This window comes from Musa acuminata, chromosome BXJ2-11 (genome assembly GCF_036884655.1).
Source record: "Musa acuminata AAA Group cultivar baxijiao chromosome BXJ2-11, Cavendish_Baxijiao_AAA, whole genome shotgun sequence".
Classification (NCBI taxonomy): domain Eukaryota; kingdom Viridiplantae; phylum Streptophyta; class Magnoliopsida; order Zingiberales; family Musaceae; genus Musa; species Musa acuminata.
The window spans coordinates 22658432-22669317 of record NC_088348.1 but is presented as its reverse complement, the minus strand read 5'-3'; the positions used below and the strand labels follow the sequence as shown (position 1 = coordinate 22669317).

Below are 10886 nucleotides of genomic sequence, written 5' to 3'. Positions count from 1 at the left end.
CGGAAATAGTTGCATCGATTTGAAGAAATGATTTGTGGCATTGGGTTGATTCGTGGGATGAGAAAGAGTTCCTTTCATTTCACTTAGTGTCGTGTACTTTATGCTGTGGCCAACAAACAGTATCCAAACTCAAATGAGTGAAATTGTAATAATATATAATGATAATAATAATAATAATAATAATACTTAAAAGAAAAATATAGTAATCCGAAACCAACCAAACATATGAGCTTGGCTTACATTACGTATTTGATCGGTTCATTCACCGTTATCACTCACTTAGGAACATTTTCGTTTGTCATCATTAAAAATGATATAAAATTTAATTCATTCGTTCGCGATACGATACAAAATGATATAAAAATAATATAAATTAAAAAGAAAAATGATATAAAATTTAATTCATTCGCGATGCGATGCGATACGATCAGGACTCAAATCAAATTGGAACCATATGGTTTATTGGAGACCCAATCCAATGCATGATTTGCATGTTATCGATAGCTTGGCTTTATAAGCCTCTAACTTGCTTAGAATTATTAAACACCTCGTTAGCCATAAATTTTACTGTACAATAAATATTCAAAATTGATCATTGGAGGATAATTATAATTATAATAATTATTATATATTGGTTAGCATCACATCACAATAGTGTGACAATGGGAACCAAAGAATTCGGATCTAATGCCTGCCTGCTTATATTCCTTCCGTCCCTTCCTTTGCTTGCCTCGACACGATATTTCTTCTCTATTTATCCCCATCGGGCGGCGGAAACCAAACCAAACCAAAAATCTCAGCTTTTCGCCTTTTTCACTCACCAATCCTTACACTGGAAACCCAATCTTTCAGCCAAGGACGACATCCCTAACCCTATCTCGGCGCCCAAGGATTGCTAATTTGATCTCAGGCCCTCTCTCTTGGTAATCTCCTCCTCGTCCTCCTCCTCGTTCGTGACCGGTCCGTTCCGCTGCTGCTTTTCGGCATTCCGTCTCGTCTTAATTACTCTCCTTTTTAACCATCTCTCGACCAATTACATGCCCTCTTCTTTATGCTCGTGATTTGTTTCGATCATTCATTCTGCAGATTTGCAGTCTTCGATTACACGCTCTATGTTTTGTTTCATTAAGTTTTATCCTTCATGAATTGCGTGCTCCCCCATTCCTTTTCGAATAAAATTCATCTTTTTGGGCACTTCCTCATCGATCAGTGTGGTATCGTCGGAAACAGAATCAACAAGTTTATACATCTTTTTTGCAATGAAACTTGCTAAGAATCTCTTTGATGATAAACAACAACTTGATTACTGTTTCTCACAGGAAAATGGATAGGCTCGATGGCCCTGCACGTCTCATGATTGTTTCGGATCTTGATCATACCATGGTTTGGTCTATACTCGTATTCTCTTGAGAACAAAAGCAAAGAGATCATGGACATGCTACTGCTGTTGAAGTTGAATAAGTTTCTGTTTGCAGGTTGATCATCATGACCCGGAGAACACATCGTTGCTTAGGTTCAACGCCTTGTGGGAATCCCTTTACCGCCACGATTCGCTTCTGGTCTTCTCAACCGGGAGATCACCTACGCTTTACAAGCAGCTGAGGAATGAAAAACCCATGCTGACCCCTGATATAACAATCACATCAGTGGGTACAGAGATCACATATGGCGATTCGATGGTGCCTGACCAGGGTTGGGTGAATGTTCTAAATCAAAAATGGGATAGAAACGTTGTTCTTGAGGAAACAGCCAAACTTCCCCAGTTAAAGTTCCAGGTAATGTTTGCAGCTCTCGGTTGTGATGTTCTTATCTGCACCGCCAGGGATGATGATGCAATCTGGAAGGATCATTTGACATTTATGTAAAATGCAGTCCGAGACTGAGCAGCGACCACACAAGGTTAGCTTTTATGTAGAGAAGGGGCATGCTCAAGACGTGATAAGTTCTCTTTCAGATCGTTTTGAGAAACGTGGGGTAAGATTAAGCACTGTTGGGGAAACCAATTCTGATATTTGAAGTGATTTTGTTTTAAATACTGTGTTTATATATCTATCTCATCCTCTTTCTCTTCCTATTCTACGTTTCCATTCAGCTCCATGTAAAAATAATCTACAGTGGTGGTATTGATCTTGATATATTGCCACAAGGTGCTGGCAAAGGTCAAGCTCTTGCTTATTTGCTCAAAAAGTTCAAAGAAGGTGGCAAACCACCAATTAATACTCTTGTTTGTGGTGACTCTGGAAATGATGCCGAACTGTTTAGCATTCCAGATGTTTACGGTGTCATGGTAAGCCTTTAATAAGTGTACTGTATTGATTGCAGCAGTTGATTTCTTCAAACGACTTGATATATGCCCCTTAAATTTCAGGTCAGCAATGCCCAGGAGGAACTACTGCAATGGCATGCTGAACATGCAAAAGAAAACACTAAGATAATTCATGCAAGCAACAGGTGTGCTGCAGGTATTATTGAAGCTATTGGCCATTTTGGGCTCGGTCCTAATACCTCTCCGAGAGATAGTTCAGACATATTGGTTTCCAAACTAGACAACAGTAACCCATCACATGAAGTAGTTAAATTTTACATTACATATGAAAGGTGGCGCCGGGCCGAAGCTGAAAAATCAGACTTGCTTATCCAAAGTTTGAAACACATATGTGTAAGCGTGAGACTTCCATATTTATCAAGATTTTTCAAATATTTTCATTTTACCTGCACTTTAATTCTTGTCAAGTCTTTTGTTTTGTGTGCTTTTGAGTAGTCTTTATCCTGATTAAGATTTTTTTTTATAATAACTTATCTTTATTGTGGACTTACACAAATCTCAAATATCACAAGTGTATTGGCTTTAACTCTGCAAATGAATACTAAATTTATATATTTCAAGGATTCAAATATGGAATGTAATACTAATTTTTATCCAGGAACTAAAGATATGAGCTTCTCTGATATATATCTGGACATATGTTGGTCTCTCATTAACTAATCACTTAATTTTGATGTGATAGCACCCGACCGGGATTGCTGTTCATCCTTCTGGAGTTGAACATTCTCTTCATGAATGCATAGATACTTTTGGGCCACATTATGGTGATAAGCAAGGTAAACAATTCCGAGTGTGGTTGGACAGAGTTTTCACCTCACAGATTGGTTCAACTTCATGGCTGGTGAAGTTTGATAAGTGGGAACTGACTGGTGAGTCTTTAGACGATTAACTAGTGATAACCAGTTCTAATTTTTATTCTTTCTAGTACTTGCCTTTTCTACCTTCTCCAACTTTGTTATTATGCATAACTATTTACTTTTTTCCTCTATTCTCAATATTTTTTGTTTGAACTAGAAAGTTCTTTTGTTCCCTTTTCCTGCCTTTTTCTAAGTTCACTTGCGTCCCCTAACTTTGTGGTCAATGGTTTCACACCCTATCAGGAGCTATTTTTTGAATAAGCTTATGAGATGATGTTTGATTAGCTCTAATTCCGATAACCTCTTCACAGAACTAGATGCTTCTTTAAGAAAACATGTCTCTTGTTATAAGGATCTCACTTTCTAGTTATTAGTGTAAATATGATGACCTTGAGACGTTAATACTTGATGATGTGAAAGGATCATGCCTTCTTGAGCCATATCACATGTGGATAATACTTGATGATATCATAAAAAAGTGAGTTTGACTTTAAAGATAAGGTTAACATTTATTGTGAAGGCTCCTTAAAGAACTAAAGACTATGAAAATCATTTCCTGTTATCAATGGCATAAACATGAAACTAGGACTACAAAATTAACACAAAGACTACTGGAATTAATTTGTTTGTTAGCTTTTGGTCATATTGTAATTTGGATGAATGTCAACTCCAAAATGGTCCGTTTGCCTTGTTATGAAAAACTGTAAGTTAGGTGGATTTACTCTTTGTTTAATTACGCTACAGAGGAATACATATGGTGGAGAATCCTGAATTATGTTTTTCACAGTAGGAGTATACCTTTGTTGTCAATATTGTGATTTGATTTTGGCATCAATGACTGTACCTTTGCTGTCCATGTTGAAACTTGGCTCAATGTACAAGATCTTGATGGAAAAAGTTAAACCTCTGTTTGATTGGGTAAGATTGAAATGGTGGCTGATAGGTCATAGAAAGAAGATATTGGAGCATATAAAGTAAGTGTGAGGCTATGAAACAAAATAGTTCTCTACTAAAAGAGGTTTGTTATTATGCCGACCTGCTGCCATCATGTGCTCATCTCACAATTGTTCAGACCTTGTTAAAACACACTGTTGCCGATGATTTTTTAAAATTTAAGATATAATGAGGTGGGCTCTTTTTTTGGATTCAGCTGACACTGCAATTTTCCATGAATTTGGAACCATCAAGTATTTGGTTTTTTTTTTTTTTCCTTTTACTAGAAATGCTTCATTGTTTCTTGTCCTTACATGGGCATCTTTCTGTAGATGATGGGCGACATTGTTCTCTAACTACAATTCTACTGAACTCTGAGGTAAATAGATAGCAACGTTGCATTCTTACTTCAATGTATTTTTAAATTCATCTGCACCTTTGACTCTTGTCATTTATCAGCCGGGGAATCCAGGTGCTTTCAGCTTGTTGCATGTCCATCAGACATGGCTTGAAGGGTTTGCAGCAAGGTGTCAAAATGATTGGATCTTCTAACTGATGCATCTTCCCAGAATCAATTTGCAGAGTTTCATCTTTGCCTAATATAGAGAATAAATTGGGTCCATAGTGATACTCAATTGACAGAATTTTTATGTTTTTTTTATTTCCAGTTTTCTGCATTAAGATTGTCTTTGAAGCGGAGACTTGGACTGCGAACATTATGATCAGTTCTTCAGTCGTAAAACTGTTATTGCCAGCTTAAATTTCACGTGGAAGTCTGAATAATGACAAGCTGGCAACAATATATTCTTGGTTGTTTTACATCAAGGTTTTTTATTGGTAAATTCAACGGGTGATATGAGATTTGACAATAGTTAGATTCCGACCTAAGATTGTGCATTAGCCTACGGACAGTTGGTTATCGTAATTTTGCGTGTATGAGAACTGACTTCAGCTATGATGCCTTGTTACAGATCTTGCCAATAAAAAGGTGGGTTCGATGAAGTGTACATGGAAAGATGTGCTCATTCTGCTACTTGGTTGAACTTCTTATCCAGCTTTCCTAATTGGTCCAAGAATGAAAGATCTCGACAAGATTCAAGTTTTATTCCTTTTATCTTTTGATTGACTTTATCCATATAACCAAATGACCTTTGTCGGAGGAGCAGCCCAATTAAACCTCATTTTATAATTGTTAATTATCCTTGTAGTTAGTTATTTTTAGTATTTCGATCTTTATATTTTAAAAAATTATATTGTCATCCTTATAGGTACAAAAGTAAAATATCTAAGTTTATTTATCTTAATGACATTAGTTTTATTAACGTAAATACGAAAATAAAAAGTAAAAAGATAATTTTAATATTTTCAGTTAGTAGTGATTGATAGCATCGGTGGTGGTGTATGGCAGTGTCGTTGAGGGCCATAGGTGATTATTATGAATGAAGAGAGTGGTGATAAGAGGTGAGGGTTGCTCGACAATTGTGTTGACAGTGACATCGACACAGTTACTAAGCGACCCTTTCATCGCTTTACGTTTGCGTCGGCGTCAATATAATTGCTGAGCAACGAAAGGGTCATCAATGCTAATGTTGAGTAGTGTTGCTCGAAAATTATGTCGACAGTCCTTACGTCGCTTGACAACTTAGTCGATACTGACGCAGATGCTGAACGGTTTTCACCTCTCGTCACCATTATTTTTATCCACAATAACTACCCACGACTCCTAACGATATTATCATCCACCACCAAAAATGTCGTTCGTCACCACCGAACGACGTTTAATTTCTTACAATATATGAAGGCTTCATGGCGAGAGTACCTGTGACCTCACAATGGCCGCGCAGCTCATCGAGGAGGACATGCAGCAGGGTTCCCATGATGCCTTGTTGAGGTGGACTCCAAGGAACAGGCCCTTGCAAACTGGTTTGATTTGTCATACGCCATGTTACCATCAGATGCAAGCAGCTAACAATGTACCATTCCTTCCTCCACATCCGTTGGTTATTTTTGTAGTGCTTACGTATGCCTTCTGTTTCCATCTTGAAGTTGGAATGCTGCTTCCAGTTAGTTCAGCTAATCAAGGGAGCAAGAGTCAGCAGATATGGAGTACACGGCTTTCTGTTGCAGGGTTTGAATTGCTTAGCAACTTCAAACTCTGAGGAGCTGTAGTTCGTTCATCTTGACATCTTATACTCAGTAGTCCGATTCCTGCCATAATCCATGCAGCTCAAAGCTGAAGTCATGAAGATAGATCCAAAATGATGAACCACTCGACGAGACAATTATGGGTTTAATTTCTAACCTGGGGATCAAGAAATAGTGATGGCAAAATCCTTCTCGTGGTAAATAATAGCACACACAGTCGGAGTTACAGATTGAGAGGAAGAAGATGAACACAGTCCACTCTTACTTCTCAGCTTAAATCTAAAAACGACAGCACAGATACTGAGATGGTAAGTGTAAGAGGATCTATAAATGAAGCATCATTCACAAACTGATTTGGTCTAAAAGGGCTATATAACATGGATCCAAAGAGCAAAACCATTAAAGAATTATGGAAAATAACAAAAATATAATGATTATATGGACATTTAAAAAAGAAAACTACAACTCAACCGAAAAAGGTTTCTTGAGAAATACAAACTGAAAATTGTATGTGACCAGCAAGCATCGAAGAAAGCCTCTTTGCTTGCTAGTGAACTTAATATATAAATACAGTGGCCTGAGCGCCGATGAATCAAAAGGGTGCAAAAAGGAATGTCAAAAGGGTCCAATCAAGTCACAACATACTCTTGTTCGGACGAATATACTGTTGTTCATTCCTTGTTCTAGTCGGTGTATCAGAACCTAGGGGAGCTTGTGGATACCCTCATCCGCGCAACTCCTGACATGAATGCAGTACGCTTTTGCCGCAAGTACACAACTGACCCACTTATAAGCAACAACACCAACATGATCACCTGTCAGCACAGGAAAGAGGATATTAGATGGTTCTACATGTGAAAAACCAACATTCAATTGTAGAATTGTTCTCAAATATGTCAGGATGATGCAAAGCAGAAGCTACCATTATATAACAGTTATCTTGAAGATTGTGTAGAAGAAATAGCACTTTGGCAGTATGGATCAAATTTCATCAATATTTGACAGAGATATTCAATGTATTGATCTCCAAAGCAGCTTGTATCATGTGTAGTAGACATTATGCTATCGATATTGGGACCGAGTTCCACTGAGCTCAAATAACATTGTTCGATGATGAAAAAAAAAGTGTTCAGGTAAATTCAAAAAAATGGTATTGTGGGGTCAGAGAAACTTGCTTATGGTTGCTAAATTTTGCTACAACTAATCCTTGGCCATAGTCATTACTTTCCCAAATAATGTTTAAGTACAAGCATGTAAAGCGTACGAGGCATATAAATACCACCAATGACCTTCTGTGCTTCATCTATTCAAGCTTGATGTTCCATTTTTCATCAAAATCTACACTGAGAAATTAAATCAGCACCAGCAAGCCAAGCTGGCAGTAGGGCTCTTCCTCATGCAAATGATGTTCAAGCAGCTTTCCATGTCCCAGAGGGTTTCTTACTCACCTTTCTAATGTCCCAAGGGTTTCTTAGACACCTTTCTATTACTTGATCTTTGGAGGCATACTTTGACAAGACACTTGAGGTAGGACAACCAAGTCTCTTTACCCAGTCATAAAAATTTAAAAGAAGCTCCAAATCTCTTAAAGTTAATCAAATATAAACTAGTTATGTTATGGATACATGATGGTTAATACTTAATATTATGCAAGGGCATTGAACAAATTTGTTTTATAATCAGAAGAAACTGGAGAATAATTATTATCTTTAACAATAGACAGGGAATTTGCTTCCATATCAATAATCATAAGCTCTATAATCATAAATTTTCTCTTCCTAGGATGGCCGGAGATCATCTAAAATTGATCTACAAGAGACAGAATTCCGAAAGAAACCCCGATAGCAAAGTATCCTACTACAGCAAGGTTCCACTAGTTTACTTTCATTTATAATCTTTACATACTTTGGCCTAGTTATCATTTATAATCTTTACATATTTTGTGACAGGGAACTCCACAATAATTACACTTCTCAAACAACAATATGATTTAAAAAAAACTGGTAAATGATCACTTTAGACCAAAGCAAATCAAAATTCTTAAAGTGCACTGAGGGCCAAGGGAGCTGCTAGAACCTAAGCAGAAAAGTGCTCTTTGATGTGATCAACTGCCAATTAACATCATTCATTTGTTTTAATATGCAGGAGAACATGACAGATGAGTTCTCCCACCCGATCTTTAGAGCCATGTTATCTAAGAAGGCACAATATCAAAGAGGATAAAGTGTAATTCCAGTGGAACAGACCATCTATGTCTCCTAAAGAAAATTCCTATAAAATAGAAAGGGCTGAGTTTTTAAGAAGTTCTAATGCCAATACAACTTCTTGACCACAAAACTGTAGAAAGGCCTCAGGATTGATAGTCACACAAGTTCAACACCCATTTACTTTAGGGTAGATACAATCCTTTTCATTTAATTAGGGGATACTATTCTCTCCAAGACTGTCTTCTGATACTTTAAATGTTAAACACTTAACTGGCTTCACCATGTTATTAAATTGTCGTTCTATTTTTCACCATAAATTATTTATTTACTAATCAGGATAACTTTTATTTACTCTCTTCAGGCTAGCGATCTGAGGCTTTGGATGTTCAATGTTCACGACACTCTTACATATATAAAAGGACCCACCTGCATTATAAGTACAAAACTGGTTCTAAACAACAAAAGCACAAAAGGACCAGTGAAAGCCATAAAAGAATTTTTCTAAATAAAATATTGTGGTACCACTGTAACTTCCATACCTCAAAACCAAGGACAGACAACTTCTCATTGCTATCAACTGGCACACAGCTCCTATAAGTAATATAGTTTTCTTCCTCGTTCTCCAATTTTGATGATTCGGCCAACAGTTTTCTCCATTTGTAGTTACTTATCGTAATAAGCAGTCTTTTTTGCACTCCTGATGCATGTTCTTGAAGGTATAAGAGGCTTCTTCGGGTTCTGAGCCTACTTGCCTCCTCTGTTCCATCTTTTATTTGTACACATTTCAAAGGCACCCGATAGCCAGTTTCACTGCAGCGATATTTGTCATCATTCTACATTCAACAAATTTAGAGTCAATGTAAGCATAAGAAAACAAAAGGAATGTTTTTTCTTAGAAAAAAAATAGATTTTGCAAATGGGTAGCATGAACCATGGTGAGAACAAGAAACTATGCGTATGATTTGTATGAACTGGTGCACACAAGCTAATTTAGCAGGTGCCAGGTGAAAAATGTGACACAAAGAAAGAGGAATATGCAATGAGATCTGACGTTTACCCATCCCTCTGGGAGGCCATAATTCCATACTGTGCAGGAAAAGAATCACAACTTTGTAGTAGTTTTTAGTACCCTTTACTTCATATTCACCAAAAGGCACCAAATTGCTACCAGAACATTAGTTCTGTTCTCCTTTGAAGAGTAAATACGCTGGACAAACCATTGCATATCTTCTTTGAGTGTGTTAATTGAATTTGTTTCATGTTATGAATTAATTAACCAAGGAGGCAGCACGACAAGGTAACTCGCTGAAGGACGGAATATCCTTGACAGCATTCCGCCGGGACACAAACAAGAATTGTGTCCTCTTTCTTCTGTTTCAACTAATAATCGGCTTGACATGTTAAGAAGCGACCAATTAAATAGGGAGTATAAGTTGTAGTTCGGGGAAGGAAACGAAGAGGCACCTTCTCGGAGTACTGGCAGGGGAGGCAGAGGCCAGAGGGAGAGCAACGGAAGGAGGCGTTCCCCTTGGCTTCTTGGACGCTTAGCAGAAGTCGGCATCCCCTCACTCCTCCTTCGGCGGCGCTACCATCCCCACCTTCTCCATCCGCCGCTTCCCCGCGCGCCGTCGGGATCGAACACCAGGACAACGTCAAGACCAACACCCCAATCGCCGGCCACCGCCTCACGACCAGGTCGTGAGATCCCATCGCTCCCTCCCTCGACTTGCCGGGCCCACCGAGCATCCTGTGTTGCCCATAGTTTGGTCACGTTTCAGATACTACCGGATCCGGAGCTCATGCGGGTCGGATCCATATCCCCTCACAGCTAAACCCTAAAAGGATATTTAGTAGACCACATCAGTCCAAATAATACCACTGCTGTTATCTACCGTGATCACAATTTTGGAAAAAGAAATTAGAGATTATATGGATCTTTTCTGGTTATTAATAAGATTTCTATGTGCACATATGTCTCTTTTTGCTAAGATAGTTGTGTCAGCCCACTATTTCTTGACGATTTATCTCCCTATCAGAGCTGCTATCTCTAAAAACACAATAGCAGAAAAGTACCTTCAGCTAATCGTGCATTTAGATCAACCATCATAGGAGGCCTCAATCTAGTGGTATGAACTCTCTCAAACAAAGGGGCTAATTCAAGTGACCACCAAGCTCTGAAGTGAAAGTGATTGCAGCTGTTTGATTAAATGTCATGAGCTCCTTATCCGAACATCAACCGCATTTACGTTTCATGTCTGCTAGAATTCATTCATCCTGGACTCCTCTCTCTGTCAATTGGTGCTTACAATTCAATTGAAGAAACTCTCTATTAAGCGAAACAAGGAGAAGCCTACATTACATGTAGGATGTTTTCAGTCCTAAAACGAGAATGCACAGAAATAATTAATACCTAATTTA

The 10886-nt window shown here is 38.0% G+C and overlaps 2 protein-coding genes across 2 annotated transcripts; one reads left to right on the top strand and one right to left on the bottom strand.

The window, feature by feature from the left end:
- The first annotated feature begins 676 nt into the window (after positions 1-676).
- Positions 677-4935, top strand: LOC135626315 (sucrose-phosphatase 2-like). Its single transcript, XM_065131539.1, has 9 exons — positions 677-923; positions 1320-1383; positions 1476-1775; positions 1873-1974; positions 2093-2287; positions 2369-2659; positions 3009-3195; positions 4449-4495; positions 4576-4935. Exons 1-9 carry the CDS (start codon positions 688-690, stop codon positions 4666-4668), a joined length of 1515 nt encoding a protein of 504 aa, XP_064987611.1. The 5' UTR covers positions 677-687; the 3' UTR covers positions 4669-4935.
- A 1743-nt stretch (positions 4936-6678) lies between these two features.
- On the bottom strand, positions 6679-10883 carry LOC135626314 (uncharacterized). Its single transcript, XM_065131538.1, has 4 exons — positions 10542-10883; positions 9933-10303; positions 9008-9301; positions 6679-7076 (listed from the first exon to the last, which is right to left on the bottom strand). Exons 2-4 carry the CDS (start codon positions 10212-10214, stop codon positions 6957-6959), a joined length of 696 nt encoding a protein of 231 aa, XP_064987610.1. The 5' UTR covers positions 10215-10303; positions 10542-10883; the 3' UTR covers positions 6679-6956.
- Positions 10884-10886: the final 3 nt, after the last annotated feature.